This window comes from Sphaerulina musiva (assembly GCF_000320565.1).
Source record: "Sphaerulina musiva SO2202 unplaced genomic scaffold SEPMUscaffold_6, whole genome shotgun sequence".
Lineage (NCBI taxonomy): Eukaryota > Fungi > Ascomycota > Dothideomycetes > Mycosphaerellales > Mycosphaerellaceae > Sphaerulina > Sphaerulina musiva.
Genome location: NW_016017388.1, coordinates 336415 through 356892, shown reverse-complemented (window position 1 = coordinate 356892; position 20478 = coordinate 336415). Strand labels below are relative to the sequence as shown.

The 20478-nt window shown below is 52.6% G+C and overlaps 9 protein-coding genes across 9 annotated transcripts; 5 read left to right on the top strand and 4 right to left on the bottom strand.

The window, feature by feature from the left end:
• Window positions 1-199: 199 nt before the first annotated feature.
• Window positions 200-4100, top strand: SEPMUDRAFT_149632 (TPR-like protein). Its single transcript, XM_016905677.1, has 3 exons — window positions 200-446; window positions 529-3368; window positions 3420-4100. The coding sequence occupies exons 1-3, from the start codon at window positions 302-304 to the stop codon at window positions 3981-3983; spliced, it is 3549 nt and encodes a 1182-aa protein (XP_016759848.1). The 5' UTR covers window positions 200-301; the 3' UTR covers window positions 3984-4100.
• A 258-nt stretch (window positions 4101-4358) lies between these two features.
• SEPMUDRAFT_126175 (Ribokinase-like protein) lies at window positions 4359-6349 on the bottom strand. The gene is made up of 2 exons (XM_016902040.1): window positions 5104-6349; window positions 4359-5016 (listed from the first exon to the last, which is right to left on the bottom strand). The coding sequence occupies exons 1-2, from the start codon at window positions 5545-5547 to the stop codon at window positions 4522-4524; spliced, it is 939 nt and encodes a 312-aa protein (XP_016759846.1). The 5' UTR covers window positions 5548-6349; the 3' UTR covers window positions 4359-4521.
• SEPMUDRAFT_117699 (uncharacterized protein) lies at window positions 5861-6289 on the bottom strand (the record flags this gene model as incomplete). Its single annotated transcript, XM_016901364.1, has 1 exon — window positions 5861-6289. One exon carries the CDS (start codon window positions 6287-6289, stop codon window positions 5861-5863), a length of 429 nt encoding a protein of 142 aa, XP_016759847.1.
• Window positions 6350-6926: 577 nt separating the features above from the next.
• Window positions 6927-7563, bottom strand: SEPMUDRAFT_117698 (uncharacterized protein; the record flags this gene model as incomplete). Its single annotated transcript, XM_016901363.1, has 3 exons — window positions 6927-7112; window positions 7171-7414; window positions 7517-7563. The coding sequence occupies 3 exons, from the start codon at window positions 7561-7563 to the stop codon at window positions 6927-6929; spliced, it is 477 nt and encodes a 158-aa protein (XP_016759845.1).
• Window positions 7564-9040: 1477 nt separating this feature from the next.
• Window positions 9041-11962, bottom strand: SEPMUDRAFT_149629 (WD40 repeat-like protein). Its single transcript, XM_016905676.1, has 2 exons — window positions 11891-11962; window positions 9041-11815 (listed from the first exon to the last, which is right to left on the bottom strand). Exons 1-2 carry the CDS (start codon window positions 11906-11908, stop codon window positions 9191-9193), a joined length of 2643 nt encoding a protein of 880 aa, XP_016759844.1. The 5' UTR covers window positions 11909-11962; the 3' UTR covers window positions 9041-9190.
• A 299-nt stretch (window positions 11963-12261) lies between these two features.
• SEPMUDRAFT_149628 (Septin) lies at window positions 12262-14245 on the top strand. Its single transcript, XM_016905675.1, has 4 exons — window positions 12262-12365; window positions 12490-12662; window positions 12715-13245; window positions 13307-14245. Exons 2-4 carry the CDS (start codon window positions 12624-12626, stop codon window positions 13880-13882), a joined length of 1146 nt encoding a protein of 381 aa, XP_016759843.1. The 5' UTR covers window positions 12262-12365; window positions 12490-12623; the 3' UTR covers window positions 13883-14245.
• A 252-nt stretch (window positions 14246-14497) lies between these two features.
• Window positions 14498-15457, top strand: SEPMUDRAFT_117695 (mitogen-activated protein kinase organizer 1; the record flags this gene model as incomplete). The annotated part of the gene is made up of 1 exon (XM_016901362.1): window positions 14498-15457. The coding sequence occupies one exon, from the start codon at window positions 14498-14500 to the stop codon at window positions 15455-15457; it is 960 nt and encodes a 319-aa protein (XP_016759842.1).
• SEPMUDRAFT_149627 (NADPH dehydrogenase) lies at window positions 14744-17301 on the top strand. Its single transcript, XM_016905674.1, has one exon. The coding sequence runs from the start codon at window positions 15799-15801 to the stop codon at window positions 17242-17244; it is 1446 nt and encodes a 481-aa protein (XP_016759841.1). The 5' UTR covers window positions 14744-15798; the 3' UTR covers window positions 17245-17301.
• Window positions 17302-17958: 657 nt separating this feature from the next.
• SEPMUDRAFT_149626 (uncharacterized protein) lies at window positions 17959-20440 on the top strand. Its single transcript, XM_016905673.1, has one exon. It carries the CDS (start codon window positions 18015-18017, stop codon window positions 20352-20354), a length of 2340 nt encoding a protein of 779 aa, XP_016759840.1. The 5' UTR covers window positions 17959-18014; the 3' UTR covers window positions 20355-20440.
• The last annotated feature ends 38 nt before the right edge of the window (window positions 20441-20478 follow it).

Below are 20478 nucleotides of genomic sequence, written 5' to 3'. Positions count from 1 at the left end.
GATGTTCGAGACGAGTGTGTTTTGCTGAACGCGTTCCTGGAAAATATATTTTATACCTTACTGCAGTCGGAAAAAATGCTTTCCCGAAGCGCCGAAGTTTACCAAATGACAGGGGTCCTTGTTACACGTTCCCGTCTCCGCCTCTACCTTACGTGTCGAGGATTCGTTGTGTAGCACAGGGACACTTTTCTCGCTGCACACGCTTCCTCGAACGACACTGCGTCCCCCGCACCATGTTGGACTGACGATGCCGCTCCATTAGCACTGCCCATCGTCCCTGCAACGCCTCTGGTCCGCCATCATGAGCAGCTTAGTGAAGAAGGCGCCGAATGCTGAAAAGGGAGCGCGATATGTGGGCTTGTTGGACGCAGCGTTGTCGAATGGTAGCTGGGCAGATGTGCCGGAGCTGGCGCGCAAGGTAGAGAAACATGCGCCGCAGAGGAAGTGTATGTTTCCATCAGACCAGACCAGCCCAGCCTCGACTGAAGTGAACTGAACGACCGCTGAACCTGAAGCCTCGAATTGCAGGTCTCACGCTCGCTGCACGAACCGAAGCACAGGCTGCCGCTGCCTCGCACCGTCCGACGTCTGCCTCCTCCACCACTGCAACGAGCATTCACACCTTGGGCGAAGTGGTGCCACGACTCCTCGAAGCGATATCGACAGCGGAAACGAACCACCCAGACGATGCTTTCATTGCCCGAACATGTCTTGCACAGATCCACTGGATACAAGAGGCACCTACAGACGCTCTGAATGCCCTTCCTTCTGCCACGGCGACGACGTCGAAATCTGAGATCGGTGGCAGTGCCACGTTGGGCTGGTTAGAAGTCTGTGAGGTTAAGGCAGCATACATCAGGGCGTCATGCCTCGAAGCAAGTGGACGACCCAGTGATGCGAAGGAGAGTTACCAGGCTGCGGTCTCGCGGACTCCAGGCTATAGGACTCCAGAACTGCGCCAATGGACCGAGAGACTGCTTGGGCGAGCATGCATGTATACAGTGAAGAGGTCGCCCACGCCCTCAATACAGGACCTGAGCGAGACCTACTACTCCTTCAAAGCTTGGGGCGACTTCTGGCAAAGGGCTCCGGCTTCAACGGGCAGCACTACTTCCGCAAGTCGCTTGGACATGCCCCGACGAGCAGTTTGGAAGGCCTATCATGATTTGCTTTCTACAGTGCTGCAGCACGATCTGCTGTACAGTCCGTATGCCAGTCCCGGCGCTGATGCATTTGTTTTCTCGAACACAATAATACCTGATGAACAGCGAGCAACGATGAAACAGCGGCAGAGGGCAGAGATGCAACATGTGGAAACAGTATACGAGACGCTTCTGCTAGAAGAGACCAAGTTTCCAAAGGCAGACCAATCGAATGGCGAAGTGGAAGAGTGGACAGCTCAGGTGTTGGCCAACTGGCGTCAGTTCACGGGTCCAGACTGGAGCGATTTTGATGTTGGAGAGGGTGGTAGGAGCGCGGTTTCGCGAGTCACACTGGATATTCTGTACCGCGCTTCGGCCAAGACTTTTCATTCTACTGCGATACTACGACAGCTATTTACAGTTCATGCAGCACTGGGCGAATTTGATCTGGCGATGCACGCCTTTCACAGTTACATGGAGATTGTCGACAAGGCAAAGGCACGTGCGTCGAAGACTGGAAAACACGAACTTGGCTCTGACAACGACGATATTGCTATGCTCACTGCCGCTGATGCTATTCGGTTGCTGTGCAGATATGGTGACCGAGACCAGGCTGAAAAGGCCAACGAGATAGCCAATGCAATGTCGAGATGGCTAGCGCAGCAGCGACCACCTACTGGAGAGGCTCCTCATACGAATGGGGACACCAGCGAACGTGTCCACCCTGCTTCACAGCCCGGAGATACTCCGCTGCGGCCGGAAACACTCGCAGCTGCATATCGATCCATTGGAATTTGCAAAGCACACTGGGCGCATCTGACTTATGACTCTGCCGAGAGGTCTTCCATGTTCAGTGAAGCGACAGACAACCTTCGAATCGCTCAGAGGCTAGAACCTCGTAGCATTGGTACCGCACATGCACTTGCACTAGTCCTCGCCTCTGCTCGAGATGTCCCTGGTGCGATAGAAGTAATTCGTGGTGCACTGACCGGATCGGTCATGCTCAATGGAGACGCAGCTTCACAGCAAAACCACGAGCGCGAAAGACGGCTCTTATCCTTGTGGCATCTACTTGCATTATGTCTCTCCGCGCAAGACAAACACGATACGGCCGCACAGATCTGCGAGGCAGCATACAAACAATTCGGTAACTCTCAACTACTGTTTGGTCAGACTGCTAAGCACGACTCTCTCAATCCCGAGATGATAGCAGTGTCGACTGCCTCGCCTCCAGGCTTCGTTGCTCAAACAGAGGGTTTCGAGAGGGAGAGCATACTGCAAATCAGGATGAGTCAGGTTCTGTTGGTCGAGCTGATGGAGGGACCGGATGCTGCTATCGATATGACCGATAGTCTGTTGGGGCTTTATTCGAGACTTTTCGGCAATCCGGAGCATGTCACCATCAGCGTCTCGAGACCACCTCAGACCGCAGCCACCGCTGCGACGTCTCGCTTTGGCGGTACACTGCGCAGCATCACGGGTAGCATACGGCCGAGGTCAGCCGTATCCCGACGTAGCAGTAATGCTGACAAGAACACTCTTCGCAAACGATCGGTGAACTCAGCAGATGGCACTCTTCGGCCGGCGACGAACGGTCAAGGAACAACCGCACCGATCGCCATCACCATCACTAATGAGGATGGCAACCCGGCGGAGAAGAAACACCACTCTCACCATCTACATCTGCCATTCCACAAGCATCAGAGCACCAGCCCTTCGGCAAAAACGTCAGCAGTCAGCGTTGACGGTGCAGACGAGAATTTACAGCCAATTGAGACAACCGCAACCCCTGGCAGTACAGCATCAAGTTCGAACGGCACACCAGGGCAGCCTTTACCTGAAATCGCGCACAATGCGTCGCACGACACATTCCTCCCACCGCCAGCTGGCCACCCGGACCAGCCACCTGTTCAAGACGTCCGGCTACCGGCGCCACATCCAGTGGCTGGTATGACAGTGCCTGAGTCACATCTATCACCGATGCACGAACGGCGGCATAAGGTTGGCGTGTTGATCAAGACGTGGCTTTTCGTCGCGGGCCTGTATGTGCGAGCAGACTCGTGTGATGATGCTCAGAGTGCTGTGGATCATGCTTCGAAACTGGTGGAGTCCTTAGAAGTGGAGTTTGCAGCTTCCCCAGATGGCGTGAATGCCCGAAGGCTGTGCGAGAAGGGCTGGGGTGGTAGCAAAAGCATAGACGAATTGTGGGCGGATGTCTGGTCAACAGTAAGTGGTGCTAGATTTACCGATCCATCGCAATTTACTAACAGATCACAGAAAGCGCTCCTCGCGGCCACTCGCCAACGGCCATTTGAGGCTATTGCAGCATACGAACAAGCCCTCTCGTACCATCCAGACCATAGCGCAGGTATCATCGGCCTGTCAGATCTCTTGCTGGACATATATGAACAAAAGATTCCAGCTGAAGAACCTTTGCCTTCAACACAACCTCCTCTGCCCTCGACATCAGGCTCTCTGATCAGCGAAGCCAAGCCTTCACTCACAAGGCCAAACACGGCTTCGAGCACGGAGCCGTCTCATGGGCCCTCATTGGTCAACGACAATCACATCGAACACACTGGAGCACGCAAGAAAGACCCTTCTCCAGCCGAACTCAACCGCCTTGCTGCTCGCGATCGGGCTTACATGTTATTGTCAACCTTGACGAAGTTGGGAACTGGGTGGGATGATTCGGAAGCATGGTCCATGCTTGCCAGAGCGCATGAGTTGAGCAGGGAAATTGACAAAGCCAAGCAGGCTTTGTGGTGGGTTGTCGAGTTGGAGGATAGTAGACCACTGAGGGGTTGGGGAGAGATTAGTCCTGGTGGATATACCCTTTGAGCGAGCAAGCGCCATGCATCCCCTACCTAATATTTGTCTCTATTGCGATGTTTTTTCGTGCTCAATTCCTGAGAGAAGTTGTACGTAATAATCTTTTTTCAGAGCATTGATACCCACATTCACCATTTTTGAATGAAAGGCTCTCTCTCTCACACACCCACACACACCCACACACACACACACCCTCCTCTTCTTTCCCATCAATCCTCTCTTCTTCTGGTCATGGTTCTGTGGCGAGGATATATGTGGATGGATTGTATGCTTTTGTAGGTATCAACAGGTGTGGAACTGGACTACGTTTCTGGGTGCTTTGAGGTGGGACATGGGTAATTGGGGAGATGTCACCTGTGAAGTACATAACGTCGTTCGATGGGGCGGGCATAAGAGATGTGTGATAAGGTTTCTAGGGTACTACATTACAGCCACACAAGTGCCAGTGAATTGTGTCTCTACTTGAGCTGCATGAGCAGCGATGAGTATGAGAAGGCTCTCTCAAGCTACTACAAGTCCTTGAAATACCTGGTACCTGGTACTCAAGCTACAGGTCCTTGAGGTACGGTATAGCCTCCATAGCACCTTCCTTCTCTACCGTCTTTGATGCCGCGAGTGTTGCGAACTCCAGTGCTTGCTTGAAGTCGAATTCTCCAGAGGCAGAAACATGTCTTGCTCTCTGGACGGCATAACCTCCTACAAATGTATCTCCGGCCGCTGTGGTGTCGATCACTTTGACCTTGTGGGCGCCCACGTGGCCTGACGCGCCAGAAGCAGTGGCATAAACCAAGCCTTCGCCACCAAGAGTGATGACTACCGCTTCTCGGACACCTTTCTCCAGGAACGCTTTGCACAGTTGTAACAGACTGTCCTTGTCTGCCGTCGTGGTTTCGGACTGACCAGCAAGGATTGCAGCCTCTGTTTCGTTCATGATGAGCGTGTCCATGTCTGGGAAGGCGTCTGGAGGCAGCGCTACAGCGGGGGCTGGGTTGAAGATGACATGCTTTCCACTCTCGCGTGCCTTGCGCATGTTGTAGAGAACCTACCTTTGCCATCAACATGTCACGATTACTGGCTGGCTGGCGGGTGGGCGGGCAGGCAAGTGGGCGAGAGGGAGGAAGAAACTCACAGTGTTGAACGGGATCTCTAGCTGAAGAACAACGACATCTCCTTCCTGACCTGTGACCAGGTCCTCGTCGTCTTTGAACGTCATGTTCGCATTCGCAACGAACATGATTCGATTTTCGCCGCTCGCATCCACGACGATGTTGGTGACTCCCGTCTTCTCTCCTTTCAATCTGCGCACGCCACTGGAGTCAATGCCCTCTTTGCCCAGGGCCTCGAAATAATCATTACCAAAGCCATCATCGCCGACAGCCCCGATCAAGCGCACTTTGACTCCTTCGCCGGCGAGCCGGACAGCGCCTACTGCTTGGTTCGCTCCTTTGCCCCCGAAGCCGGTGTCGAACGAGATTGCTTGCAGTGTCTCGCCCGGATGCGGCAAACGCGATGTCCTGGTCACGAAGTCCACGTTCAGCGAGCCGATGACGGCCACAGATTTCGCGGCAGACATCATGCACCAGCGGCAACGTGGCAGTCGTGACGTGCGGGAGTTGTATGGGTGGAGAGATAGAGGAATTGGATGGCATCTTCTTCTTTTCCTCGTCCTGCATTGCAGGTCCACCCGACCCGCGGACGGCGGGGGCCGGTGGGGTGGTCGGGATTGAGAGCAGAGCTGAAAGAGGTCGTGGGACAGCTTGGCCAACTTGTGGTTGTCCCCCGTCATCCACCCCAGCATCCATGGATGGATCTTCAATGGGCAGGTTGTTCCATATCGTACGAGAACAGCGACTTCATCTTCATCTCCCTCTTCATCACCATCATCTTCACTCACTGCCTCCACTCCCTCTTCTGCTCGCTTTCCACATCGGCGCGGATGACTGCGCTTTATAGTCGACTCTTCGCTGCCAACGGCTTCCCGCGAGTGCTGCAGCCTCTTCTCGCCGTCTGCTGCTCTGCACCTCTTCACAGCTCGTGAACGGCACTTTCAGCCGCTCGCACATGGCCTTCATGTTGATATCCATCATCGCCTTCAAGTCCTCCACTTCCTGCTGCAGACTGGAGATTGAGCTTGCCAAATGAGGCACGACTTCTGCATGTGCCTTGACATGATAGAAATCGCGACGCAACAGAGCCATTCCATCGCCCGTGTCCTTGATGATCTGTCCCAGGTCGATCGAAACCTCGTACGAGGGAGGTGCTGTTGTGGTGCCCGTGGATACGCGGTTGTCTCCTGCCTCTCCAACACCAGGCATCGTGTTAGTTTTCTGCACGCGATAGGTACATGAACGGCCTGGCGCGGAAGGGAACGATGCAGGCGAGGGCTTTATATGCTCGCGGCAGCAATTCCTGATTACCGCAGCGGTGCAGCCGTGACTCGATCACCTCATCCGTAGACGGGAATGGTACTTCGTAGGAGGTAGACTCGCCGACAACATACGCTCACTGAGCCTCACTCGGAACTGAAGCAGGGCTGAAACCAGCAAATAGGCTGTCAAATTCCACGTCCCGACCATCGATCGACATATCACATGAGGCAGGCACGAACGGCTGCCGCTTTTGACTTTCTGTCAATTCCCTGCCCCGCAGTGTTGAACGGCGATTGCGAGCCGGACAGTCGCCGAAGTTTCAGCTGGCGTGTTATTAGAAATCTCGCGGGTTGAATTATTACCTCCTACCAGGTAAGTAACGTAAGTTAGGTCAGGTCCCAGGTGTATTTACCTGTCTGGTAGGTCTTTCGGTATCGCGTTCTGGTAGAGATATCGACGTCTGTCCAGCTACCTGTATGTTACCTGTACATACAGGTAAGGTATGGCAAGACCATCTTTCCAACGACATGAGAAATGCTCCATCCGATGATCAGATCACAACACACTCTCCCCACATGCGCCATCACATCGACCCTTCTGAAGGTGTCTCTGGCGGGAAGGCGTCGCAATAGCCTGCGGAATAGTTCCCACCCGGTGGAACGTAACAACACAAAGCACCTCCAAACCCATTGTTTGACTTCGTCAAACCATAGTGTTCGAGACAGTATTCACCAAAGTCATTGAAATTCTTTTCACCAACATCCTCGCACTGTACTCCATTAGCACTTCACTTCTGGATCAACGTTCTGCGACCCGTCTCGACTTACGTTGATATACGGCCGATACCCTGGCGCCTCCTGTCGTGCAGTGATTGCGTGACCGGGAAAGTATTGATGGCAGATCGGTACGGTGGCATTGACGTCTGGGTCGCCATTTTCAGGATTCCCGCAAAAACAATACGATATCTCGGGGGCGTTCGGATCGATCGGTTCGCCATCATCATTGGTACCCGTAGGGCCTCCCTGGCGCGGCGCAAGTTGGCCTAAAGCGGAAGCTGGACCTGCTGAAAGACTGCACACACACAATGTCTCTCATATTAGCAAGATCTCAATCACGGGCGTTGGTTTGTTTCCTTTCAATTGATGCGCGAGGAAGGGGGGAAGGGAGGCCTACAGGAAGCTGGAAGCAACAGCCGCAGCTACTGCTATAGGCCACAACATCTTTGCAGACTGGAGTGTGTGTCACTGTGTGAATGATTGTTGTTGAGGTTGAGGTTGGGGGGCAGAGTTGAGAGTCCCGACAGTTGCAACCCACGAGTGAAATCTCTAAGATTCCAACTGCAGTCTACATATATAATGTACCTACCTCAGGTACCTAGGCAGGATCTCTGTCTCTCACACATTTCTTTACAAGCCTCTTGTGGTGCAATTGATTATATCGGCCCATGTACGTCTGGGGTCTATCTGGATTTCATCAGGGGGAAATTTGTATGTACAAAGTGACTTATAACAAGCAGTACAACCCCCCCTTCCCACCTTCTCTCTCTCTGTTGGACTTTGATTGATCCAACTGAGTATGTTGACTCCAGTACCTGGTAGGCTTTTTCCTTCTTTTGGGGGTACATGTATACTGGTATCATGGTTGTTAAAAGTTGTCCACCCTCTGACTGCAGCCCTTTCCATCCCCAGCTGCTTTCTTCTCTCTCTCTTTCTCTCTCTCTCCCTCTTCTCATCAATACCTCTCCAGTCTACACGACAATAGAAAATTGATGAACTGCCAAGTGAACTGCCAGTCAGTGCAGAACTCAAGGTTGAAAAAAAAAACCAACAATCACCTCACCTCACCTCACGGTCCTCCTCACCACACATTGAGAAAACCAAAAATGTAAAAAAAGTTCACCAACACTTTGCATACAGTGCAATCAGTACATATGTACAAGTACCTAGGCACCAGGATGTCGGGAAATGAACCCAACAAGCATAAGCGGGGGGGACGGATGGGGAGATGGGGAGATGGGGAGATGGGGCCCAAATGGGGAAATATGGAAGAAACAAACAAAAAAAGAGAAGTGACAAACTTCATTGAGATTCTAGGGTTCCCCGATTCCGAAGTGTTCCTGCCCCGTCCCGCACTCTGTGACTCTGTTTCTTTCTTTTTTGTCCTTGAAAAAATAAAAGGGTTTATATAGAGGGCATGAGGTGACAATATGACTTTCTAACGTAATGTACCTAGGTACTGTACTTGATGAGTACCTAAGGTACATATATGTATCTTCTGGGGGGTTGCGTGTTAAGCTATATATAGAGGTATATAAGGAATCTCAGGGAGGTAGGTAAAAAGAAAAAAAAAGAGAGAGAGAAAAGGAAAAGGAAGAGAAAGAATACAAGCACGTTTATGATTAGCGTTAATGAGTCTACGGTTTGCCGTGTAGAATTCATTCCCCATTTGATTAAGACCTTCCCGATGGAGGCCTTTTCGCTGATTTCTCGACGCGGTCCACTACTACTTATGGGACATGTTCTCTAGATGATGGTGATTTGTCTAGATATTCATATTTGAAGAAGAGAAAAAAGTGCAAGATTGAAACGCGCGTTTATGCGTGTGGCTTGGTTGCTTCAAGAAAGAAAGAAGTCGTGATTTTGAGTCGATGGTATGGGACTGGGAATCACTGGCATGGTGCCTGGTCGGCGAGAGGTATGTGAAGCATCTAGTACTGGCAGTCTATCTACATTCGTTGGCTGCTCGCTGTTCAAGCAACATGATGTATGGCTACATGTAAGAGGTAGTGACCCAACTGTGAGGCGATGCTCATCACGCGTGGAGCATCATCGATTTCTTCAATGAACATTATTCCAAGCCTTGCCATCCGCCTTCGTCGCCATCCGCCATGCTCTCGTCTTCCTCCACGCTGCCATTTGTGATGGCTTGCATCTTCACGTCCGATCCAGAATCTCTTCTAGGCTGTGCAAGCAGATAATCGAGTGTGTGATCATTCTGATCTGCGACCTTCATGATCTCACCCTGCACCCTGCCAATGGCCTTTTGCATCATTCTCACCACTTCCGCGTACTCGCCTTGTCGCTCCTTGAGGAGTCGACCATGTTGATTGAGCACGCTCTCCATCCATAGCAAGTTGAGCTCCAAGTGTGGACTCTGATCGGACTCTGTCGAGACAAGTCGCAGTAGACGGTCCAGGTAGACGCGTGGAAGATCGCGCACGACAAGGCCAATGTCTGAAATCGGAATGCCACGATAGACTTTGCGGACGAGTTTGTGGTCACCTAGGCGGAATGCCATGACCATCGCCTTCAGCCACTCCTTCTCGCGCAGAGTGGCGATGGTGCTCTCTGGCGTGACATCGACGTCGAGGTCGAAAGGATCAAATACAGCGCCCGTGTCCAGCGAATAGGTCAGTAGACCTTCAGTGCTCGCTGCGCAAAATGCTCGACCTGTTGGCGAAAATGTGACGCCAGGTACACGAACCTCTGCCGCAATCTTTCTCTGCGAGGCATCACCCCGTTTCGCACCTGGCAAACTCGTGTCCATCCGATCTTCGAGATCGGATGCCTCGCCTTGCTCATCCAGCAATGCTCTAGGACCCCCTTCTGTCAGTAACTTGGAGTTGAGATATTCTTGAGTGCCTTCCAAGCTCAAGTTCACCGATACAGTGAATCTTCGGAGCAACACTCCAGTCTCCACGGCGTATAGGCAGATGTACTTGCTGTTCCCGCCAGCCAGTAGAACTGCCCCATCTCCGCTGTAAGCTATGGTGCCGAAGCTTTTGGTGCCCGCCACGTTGGCTGCAGTACGTCGATCGGTCGCTTTTCGCCCTCCACTCGCGTCTCGTCTGCCGTCCAGACCTGCCTCTTGTGTTGCTTCACTCAAGCTCCAAAACGTTAGTTGACCATCCAGAGATGACGCAGCGATTTGACGTCCGTCTGGTCTGACAGTTACTGCGAGCACGTCTGCCTGCAGCTGTATCGGTTCTGAGGTTTGTGTTCTGCCAAAGATCGACCATATTCGTACTGTGTGATCCCAACTGCCCGATACGAGATTGCCACCGTTGGGCGCAAAAGCAAGTGTAGACACTGGGCCTTCATGACCAGTCAACTGATCCAGCAGCTGTCCCGTCTGTACACTCCATATGTGGATATCAAAGTCATCAGTCGACCCTGCTGCAACCACTTCACCACTAGGATCGACGGCTATCGAAGTCCACGGCAGTCGTTTGGATGCTGTAAAGGTACGGAAACACCGGTATCTGATCAAGTCAAATGCGCGCACACTTCCGTCCAGAGATGCGGTAAACAGCACATTCCCGCGCTTGGCAAACTCACAGGCGGTAACGCCTGACGTGTGCTCTGTGAATGTCACAATGCAGAATCCAGAAGTCGTATCCCATACTTTGATCTTACCGTCGTCCGCGCATGTGATCACGCGATCTCCGGAAGGCGAGTAGGTAAGAGCGTTCATGCTGTCGAAGTGGCCCTGTTGCTTGAGGATATATGACTCGCTCTGCCATTCCCAGACGAGTAGCTGACCCAACGCCGAAGATCCGAATGCGAGCCATTCGCCCGTCTCATTGATAGACACCGTGTCTACATGTGAAGCTGAGATAGAGAGTTTGTGGATCTCGCTAAAGCTAGGCAGCTCGTGCAGCATGAACAGTCCGTTAGAGAAGCCGGTCACAAGTATATTCGATGATGGATGGAACGCCGCAGTAGTAAGATGGGCTTGATCTTGGAAGAAGTAATGCCTGTCGTTAATCCGCCACCGCTCGTCCTCTTCGCTCACTTTGTCTGGGTCAGCGTCTGGCGAAGGTAAATATTGCCACTGGAACAGGGCGCCATCTTTTGAGACTGTCCATATCGTTTCTTGATCCTTGCTGAACCATGCTGCGCGCACAGCAGTACGATGGCCAGCGAGTACGGTAGGGGCAAAGCTTTCTTCGGGATCCAAGCTCCATATTCGCGCAGTCAAGTCCTTGCTCGCTGAGAGGAAGAAGCGTGAATCGCTGCTCCATTGAATGCTGTGAACCATATCATGATGGCCAACATACTGTCGGTGGCGTACGAATGGCGCAAACTCGAGGCCATCGTCATCTCCAGCTGTGGATGGAGTCTTCCAGACCTCGATTTTCCTCCCCAGTCCCACAGCAAAGTAGTCGCCACTTGGAGAGAATGTGAGGGCTGATACAGCAGTCTTGAGCGAGAAATGATATAGCACGATCCTGCGCTGGAAGTGCGATAGAATGGCATGACCAGACTCATCGATTGTAAGCAGGAGCTGGCCCTTGGGGTGAAGCGCTATCCGAATGATGTTGACTCTGTGTGCGAAGGGTAGAGTGTAGGATTTGTTGTTCACCAGATCGAATACCGAGACACGGTTTCCCACTGGCGAGAGCAGACATGTGCCATCCCTGGTATACACGAGGTTTCCCTTGCGATAGACGGTGCCCAGAAGGTTGGAGAACTGCACTTTGCGTTAATGGTCAGTCTCGTCGACGAGTTTGCTTCTCTCGAAGATGCGCCTGCGGGCTGTGTCTACCTTGAAGTCCGTCTTCATCCTGCCGCTGCTTCTTCCACTGGCTTCCTTGCCTTTCTTCTTGGGAACTTGTCGGTATGGCTCGGTGGGCGCGCAGACTACATGTACTGAAGCCTGAGGTTCAAATCGCAAATGGACGCGACCAAAATTTCATGATAGAGTGTCGAAACCTACTTGTTCGGCTCTTCCCGCTACTCCCCCGCAAGCACTAGCGGCAGCTCCCGGCGCACACGATGCGCGTCTGCTATTGGTCAAGCATTCTCCTAATGAACCGACCGCGCCATTTCGGTAAGTGCCACCTGGAAAGGAGGCGCTCTTTCCTCCTCGTGTCGTCTCCCAGGGTCTTGTTTCTGGCTCTCTGTCCGCAGTTGCAACTTGTTGCCCTTGCCCTTTCCAATATTCACCCCTCAACCAACTTACGACACCTCCCTCGTCGAAGCCGCGTGGTATACATACCTGCGCAATCTGCTGTGATCGGGTATGCATACACCTTGCTGAATCCATTGACTCCCGATCGCGCGCGTCGCTCGGCCGCAATATGGAGGCCACCGCACTTCAGCAAAAGCCACTGGCTAACATCCGCCGCGGTTCGCGCATTACAGATACAGGAGTGCTTCAGAGACAGATCCCTGGCGCATACTTGCCCTCGTCTGATCCATCGGGTCCGCCAGTCTCCTCGACACAGAAGAACCTCGTCCCGGTTCCCCACCGCGAACGCCCTCCCCTCGTAGCAGCGATGGCAGAAACAGCAGGGTCGCCTATTGGCATTGCCAACGTATGTTGTGCCCATCAGAAACCATCAGATAGCGTACTGACAGCTTGTGTAGCTGCCAAACCAGCGCCACAAAATCGTGGCCAAGCGAGGTGCTGCCTTCACGATCATGGTGGCTGGTGAGTCTGGCCTCGGAAAGACCACGTTCATCAACACTCTTTTCAGCACTACGATCAAGAACTACGCCGACCACAAGAGACGTCATGCAAAGCAGATTGACAAAACTGTCGAGATCGAGATCACAAAGGCAGAGCTCGAGGAGAAGTTCTTCAAGGTCCGCCTGACGGTCATCGACACACCGGGCTTTGGCGACTACGTGAACAACCGCGATAGCTGGCAGCCAATCATAGAATTTTTGGACGATCAGCACGAGAGCTACATGTTGCAGGAGCAGCAGCCAAAGCGCAGCGACAAGATCGACCTGCGTGTGCACGCTTGTCTGTTCTTCATTCGCCCAACTGGCCACACCCTGAAGCCGTTGGACATCGAGGTCATGAGACAAATGGCGACCCGCGTCAACCTCATTCCGGTCATTGCAAAAGCAGACACCCTCTCTCCAGGAGACCTCTCCCGGTTCAAGCACCGCGTAAGTAACACTGAGAGCTGCAAGATGATATACAGTGCATGCTGACAAGCTTCACTTCCAGATCAGGAGCGTCATCGAGGCACAAGGCATCAAGATCTACACTCCGCCGCTCGAGGAAGACGACGAAGCTGGTCTCCAGCACGCCCGCAGCTTGATCTCTGCTATGCCCTTCTCCGTCATTGGTTCCGAGCGTGATGTGAACACCCCAGACGGACGCACTGTCAAAGGTCGACACTACCACTGGGGTGTTGCCGAAGTCGAGAACGAGGAGCACTGCGACTTCAAGAAACTACGCGCTATCCTCATTCGCACACACATGCTCGACCTGATCCATACCACCGAAGAAAACCATTACGAAGTGTACCGAGCGTCGCAGATGGAGACCAGAAAGTTTGGCGAGGCAAGACCTCGAAAGCTGGACAACCCCAAATTTAAGGAGGAGGAAGAGTCGCTCCGCAAGCGCTTCACGGAACAAGTCAAGGTTGAAGAGCAGCGCTTCAGACAGTGGGAACAGAAGCTGATTGCTGAGCGTGATCGTCTCAATAAGGATCTTGAGCAGAGCCACGCTGTGATCAAGCAGCTCGAAGCCGAAGTCGAAGGTCTGCAGGGTAGCATGTCAAGGACTAGTCGTCGTTAAGCTCGAGATGCTACGAAGATCAAAGGCCGATGCACAAAGATTTTACCGACCAGGCTACGGCAGGACTGTGTCGATCGCAATAGATGAACATACCAAGCTTGCTTGCATCTGCCGGTCGCCAGGTTGTGACGGAGTGGAGTGGGCTCTCTTAGGTTGGGTTCACAAGGCGCGAAGATACCTCTACTGCTTTCATTGTGTTTGTTTAAGCAGAATCATGGAAAGCTACTTAGCGAGGGTGTTGCGAGTCGGAGGCCGACGGGCGTTGATCATAGCTGTTTGATACGCGCTCAAAAGTATCAAGTGCATAGTATATTCGAGAGATTTAATATCAGCTGAACAATTCATGTCGTTGGCGTTATAGAATGAGCTCCTTTTCGCCGTATTTTACGTCCTGTCCCTGCTGTTGCTGACCATGATACTTCAAACCCTCAGAACTACATATATGTTGTTGATGGCGAATTGATAACGACTTATGTGGTTGCCTCATGTGCGGTCCGTAGGCCAGGCAGGATTACCGTAGGTCAGGACGGACTTATGAAGCCTTGGCATGTCTTGCAACATTTACCGTCCCTCTTTCTCCATTCGCATTTCCATCAACATCATCATGCTACTAAGATGACATCCAACGTGCGCTTCCCAACAAAGCTATTATCGAGATTAAAGGATCACACTGGTCCTGTCCACGCCGTTACTTTCTCGGCAGGAACAGGTCAATATGTTCTCACTGGCTGTCAGGACCGCAAAATAAGACTTTTCAATCCATTGAATGGACGACTAATTCAGACGTTCTCTGCTCACGGGTATGAGGTGCTCGACATCGGAGTCAGCGAAGACAATGCTCGATTCGTCTCGGGAGGAGGCGACAAGACTGTTTTCCTCTGGGATGTGGCTACTGCGCAAACATTGAGAAGATTCACGGGCCACTCGGCAAGAGTGAACTGTGTTGCCTTTGGGGGTGAAGGGGACTCGATTGTTCTCAGTGGGAGTTTCGATGGGACTGTCAAGGTTTGGGACGCGAAGAGCAGGAGTGAGAAACCTATTATGAGTTTCTCCGAGGCGAAGGACTCCATCTCGAGTGTTGCTGTCAACGGGCATGAGATCTTCGTGGGCTCAGTCGATGGGCGCGTGAGAGTATATGATTTGAGTATGGGCCACGTTGACGTTGACGTTGTGGCTCCTGGAAAAGGTGTCACGAGTGTCACGCCTACGAAAGCTGGAGATGGCTATCTGGTGAGTAGTCTGGACAGCAAGATGAGGTTCTTCGACCGCAGCACAGGAAAATGTTTGCAGACTTTCCAGGGAGACGGATACACCAACGAGACGTATCGGATGAGGAGTACCATGGCGATGGCCGATGCATATGCTATGACTGGGACCGAAGATGGAAAAGTCTTCGTGTGGGATGTGTTGACTGGAGCTCTGGCCCATCAGGTTTGGCACAAGGAGGATGGGAGTGCGCATACCATTGCTACTAAGAAGGACGTTGTGAGTGCCGTTGCATGGAATCAGTTGAGAAAGCAATGGGCCAGCGCGGGCGGCGACGGCACTGTTGTTGTCTGGGGACTGGACGAATGAGAGATGATTGCTAGCCTGAGCTCGACAACACCATGCAGAGTCCCAGTTTGATCAGCAGCAGAGATGTTAGCAGCTCGCTCGATTCAGTTGCCTCGGTTTCTACAGCATCTCAACCACTTGAGACGATCGGCTAGACGCGTGGGCGGGAAACCTTATCAGCCTCATATCAATACAGGTACGTCGACTCTTATCAGTTAGGACAAGAGGATCTCCGGAATCTCAAATCATAACAATGTTATATCTGTGGGATCACCTATGATCGGCCATGGCTAGCACTAATCTTCTCTCTCGACCAACTTCTGCCTACTACAACCACAACATTCGTTGTGGCACCTTTCAGCATGGGCGACCTGGGCAGTATGGAGAATGACAAAGCCTACGAACACAAGCTATCCCCGCTGGAAACCATCGCTCAGCCCTTGACACTTCCATGCGGCTTGAAGCTACCTAATCGCCTGGTCAAATGCCCTATGCAGGAGACCCTCGCGGAGGCACCATACTTTGACCCACCCATCGACAAGTTCAGGAAAATCTACAAGAAATGGGCAGAATCACAATACGGATTGATCATAACTGGACAAGTGCAAGTGGATCTCCGCTTTCTTTCAATCGCTGGAGATGTTTGCACAAGACCTGAGAGCACATCGGGTGAGATCCTTGCCAAATGGAAAGAGTGGGCACAGATAGCACAAGAGTACGGCACACCGTGCATCGTTCAGCTGGCACACCCCGGTCGCATGAGTCCTGCAGGTGCTGGTAATAGACCTCACGACATGCCCGCATTGTGTCCAAGCAGCGTCCCGGTCAAGATGGGAGACACGTGGCTAGACAAGCTTGCACTCGACAAATTACTTGGGACGCCGAAAGAAATGAGCCTGGAAGACATTGACGAAGCCGTGGAGAACTTCATCAGGGGCGCAGTGGTGGCTCGAGATGCTGGTTTCGCTGGTTGTCAGCTACATGGGGCCCATGGTTTCCTCCTCTCGCAGTTTTTGTCGCCGCACACCAATCGCCGAACCGACGATTATGGAGGTACTCCAGAAAAGCGTCTGACGCTATTGAAGAGAATCGTTGGCGAAGTGCGGGCTCGTTGCCCTCCTCCTTTCTGTCTGTCTGTGAAGCTGAACTCTGGTGATTATATGGGTGAAGAGGGACTTCAACAAGAAGAAGCATTGGAACAGGTGCGATGGCTCGTAACGTGTGGCATGATTGACTTTGTTGAGATTTCCGGAGGCAATGCCGAACAGAAGACGTCTGGGCTGCATAACTCTTTTGACAAGAAGACAATCGACAAGGCGCCTCAGATCAAGGAGAGCACCAGGATCAGGGAAGCTTACTTCACGGAATTCGCAGAAAAGGTACAGAAGATGGAGTCACCTGTTCCAATCCAGCTTTCGGGAGGCTTTCGATCCAGAACTGGAATGGCAGACGCCATCGATTCTGGCATATGTGAACTTATTGGACTGGGTCGATCAGCTGTTCTGGAGCCCGAGCTACCTCGCAAGACGTTGCTGAATCCTGCATTCAGCGATGAAGAAGCAATGGGCATGTCTCACATTGTCAGAGGCCAGTGGTTGGCGCGCATGATACCGGCCAAGGTTGTTGGATCCGGCCTCCCCATCCAATTCTTCTACTACAACATGAGGCGACTTGGCAGTGGCCTCGCAAGTGACCCGTACGCGAGCTTGCCATGGGTCATGTTCACCAACATCTACGAGGCAATCACGGGATCCCTGTGGTCTACGCTGCATGGCTTTCTGCAAGGGAAGACGACATATAAAGTCTAGGTGTTGTATACTAGATATCGCGGTTATAGAGAAATGAATGATGAGATTGCCAAGGCAGATGCCTGCTAGAATGAAGGGCCGTGTTGTAGCTTATGCATCCCCCATCCTCCTCTGTCGCTGCGGCTTCCAGGGGATATTTGAGGTACACACGTGTTCCTCTGACTCCCTCATATCATCATCATCAGCGTCCCAAGGGAATCGAAGGATGATGAGTTGATGACCATCCGGGATGTGGGGCCTGTGGGGGGACAAGCTGATATAGCCCGAGGTCCAAGCCTCCCCAAGCGCTTCCAGAAGGACGCTAGAAGGACGCGGAGAGCTCGCTTAGTTCTGGTTCGAGCCAGTCAGTTTCACTGGGCAGTTCTGTGGGTTGATAGCTGAAAGTACATGTATTAGGTACATTGTATCTCCAGAGGATTGTTGTTCCTCTGCTTCGCCGCACACACCTGAGCACATGGACTGCACAGCACGAATCCTTCGCGCCGCCAGATGATGTCCAGCACCCCCCATACCAGCTTCTCGTTGGCTGAACAATCTTCGTCATGTGACATCTGTATGCTCTCAGCCTTGCACAGCCTTGCTGAGAGGCTTGAAGGAACTTGAAGTCCTCAGGCTCTCCTTCCACTCACCTAGAACTAGGACTACCACCTACTGTACCTACATGTACTTAATCTTGCCACTCCAGCCGATTCCGTTCACTCACACCCCGTCGTTCGCACGGAGCCGCTTTCCCTAGGCACTTGATATTGACAACTTCCCCCACAGAAATCATGCCTACTCGACTTTCAAGACTCTTTTCGTCCGCCGATAAGGAGAAAGCGGAGCTTGTGGAAGCAGAACGCAATCCATCGTCCTCACCATCTACAGGAGATGCTCCCCCAAGCTACCAAGGGCAGGACCACTACGACCGCGAAGACAGCATACCGCCACCAGACATTACCGCCGGCTTCAGCAATCTGAGCGTCTCGCCCAGTGGCGATGGCTTTCCCACCAAGACGGAGTGCATTGCCCATCTGAAAGTTCTGGAGTGCTTCTATCGCTTGAAGCAGTCAATCGCTGCCCATGATGGTCTATTTGGCATCGACAACGCACTCGTGACTGGCGCTCCGGTCCCACAGAACGACAAGACTCCTGAACTTCTGGCCAAGCTCGGCGAGAAACGATGGGCCATCTACGTTCAGCAAGCTGTGGATCGCTTTGAGGCGTGGTGGAAAGCCATACGACCACATAGCCGCATGGCAGATCGATCGCAGCTTGTATTCGAGGCAAAACAGGGGACCCTTTGCGACCCTGGCGATGATAACAAAGGTCCTCTCTTTGACGACTCTACTCTCCCGCCAGCAGATGTACTCATGGTGTGGCATGCATACATGCTGAATCCGCGATGCTACCTTGAGGATTGCATACGACAGGGCAAGCTGGACGTCTGGCGTGCGTCGTTTCCATGGGAGATTGTGGCACAATCTATCAACTCCGAGACCTTCGTATGCGAGGCCACACCAGCTGCCAAAACGCACTTCAGCAAACTCACCGGCTTGCAGTGGGAAGGTATGACTGATATTAAGGCGAGACCAACTTTGTGCCCGGCTTGTTCGACTGTGAACCACGTGCCATGGACCACGCAAATCGTAAGCCTTGGATACCCAAACACTCCAACGAGACTAGAAGCCAAGCTCGATGAGATTCTTTCCAGTGGGCAGGGCTTTTGCGACAAGGACCTGCGACACAGGTGTACTGGGTGCCCTACGTATATCACTCACGATCGGCTCCGACTCACAAAGTTCGCCAACGACGTCGAGCGTGCCCAAGTAAACAACATCCCGATGAGTGGCACAATCCTTGGGCTGCAAGGGATTCCATGGGAGGCTCACGGCCGGACTGATTCAACGACTGATGCTATCAGCTCTTTTCCAAATCAAATGATCAGGATTACGACTCGTTCAGGCCAATATAGCCGAAATGGACCAAATCGACCCTTCAATGCCTGGGATATCAGATGCTTCGACACCTTTGGCGAGGTTCGTTGGCTGGTTGAAACCACGCTCAAGAACAAGAAACATATGCGCGCAGCACGAGGAAACCGAGCGCACAGGTTAGAGAGGACCGAACGCATTGCAATCCGCAAAATGATGAGCCGGTACTGGGACAACAGCTCGCCCTTTGCTCTAGATTTGGTGGGAGCCGTGGTCAGACAGGGCAGCTTTATTGAGAAAATGCACAACATTGACTGGCTACATTCACCTGCTCTGCCCAGCACGATGGAACGACTCGTAAGGAAGTATGAGAATTTCATGACTATCATGGCACAGAATCCCACTCGTATGGCGGTGCCGACGTTGGACGTAGATTTAGCCTGGCATACACATCAGCTTCGGCCATCTTACTACATGCAGTACACTGTCAAGCGTTGCAAGCAATTTATCGACCACGACGACAAGGTCGCAGAGACCAAGCTCAACGACTCGTTCGCCTGGACAAGCAAAGCCTACCAGAGGCTCACGGGCCAACCCTACTCGGAATGTACGTGCTGGTACTGTGAAGCCGTCCGGGAATCTCACACCAGTGCCGCCTCTCGCATCTTCAACACGACATCCGCGCAAGCTTCTTCCGCTGTTTTGCACGTCAGCGAACAAGACCCAGCCAAGAGTGTGCACATCTCGTCACATAATGCTGTGCGACCCATCGATGTCAAGTACGATCTCGAATCGAAAAGGCACGCCCTGGAGCTCGACAATCATTATCTGAAAGCCTGCGAGCGAGCGAAGAAAAAGGGCAGACCTGCACCGAAGAGAAATGACTACTACTACAGTGATGCGTACGGATATCCCGTGTACATTCCCGCATACAGTCCGTATGGGGGCTTTGTCCCTTATGCTCCCATGTACTACCCCGTCACGCCGGGATGTATGGCTGTGAGTGAGGGCGCTGTGGGGAACTGCTGCAGTGGGACTTGCGGCGGATCTGTTGCTGCTGGATCCTGTGCTGGAGCTGGGTCGGGAGGCTGCGCGGGAGGCAGTGGTGGTGGCTATTCAGGTTGCGGTGGCGGAGGGGGTGGAGGCGGCGGAGGAGGAGGAGGCTGTGGCGGTGGCGGAGGGGGAGGAGGTTGTTGAGGTAGAAAGAAATTGCTATCCTATGTACAAGCCTTTTGTAACTTATGTACTTTCTTGACTCCTTTGATGATACTTGAAGAACTCGTGGCTACAGGAGCTGTCAACGACTTTCTTCGCATGATGA

Coding starts and splice junctions, on each gene's coding strand:
- SEPMUDRAFT_126175 (XM_016902040.1), bottom strand. CDS start 5,547: ATGTCTGCCGCGAAATCTGTGGCCGTCATCGGCTCGCTGAACGTGGAC. Junction 5,017..5,103: donor TAGAGATCCCGTTCAACACT/GTGAGTTTCTTC, acceptor TGGCAAAGGTAG/GTTCTCTACAACATGCGCAA.
- SEPMUDRAFT_149627 (XM_016905674.1), top strand. CDS start 15,799: ATGGGCGACCTGGGCAGTATGGAGAATGACAAAGCCTACGAACACAAG.
- SEPMUDRAFT_149632 (XM_016905677.1), top strand. CDS start 302: ATGAGCAGCTTAGTGAAGAAGGCGCCGAATGCTGAAAAGGGAGCGCGA. Junction 447..528: donor ACATGCGCCGCAGAGGAAGT/GTATGTTTCCAT, acceptor CTCGAATTGCAG/GTCTCACGCTCGCTGCACGA. Junction 3,369..3,419: donor GGGCGGATGTCTGGTCAACA/GTAAGTGGTGCT, acceptor AACAGATCACAG/AAAGCGCTCCTCGCGGCCAC.
- SEPMUDRAFT_149626 (XM_016905673.1), top strand. CDS start 18,015: ATGCCTACTCGACTTTCAAGACTCTTTTCGTCCGCCGATAAGGAGAAA.
- SEPMUDRAFT_149628 (XM_016905675.1), top strand. CDS start 12,624: ATGGCAGAAACAGCAGGGTCGCCTATTGGCATTGCCAAC. Junction 12,663..12,714: donor CGCCTATTGGCATTGCCAAC/GTATGTTGTGCC, acceptor CAGCTTGTGTAG/CTGCCAAACCAGCGCCACAA. Junction 13,246..13,306: donor TCTCCCGGTTCAAGCACCGC/GTAAGTAACACT, acceptor CTTCACTTCCAG/ATCAGGAGCGTCATCGAGGC.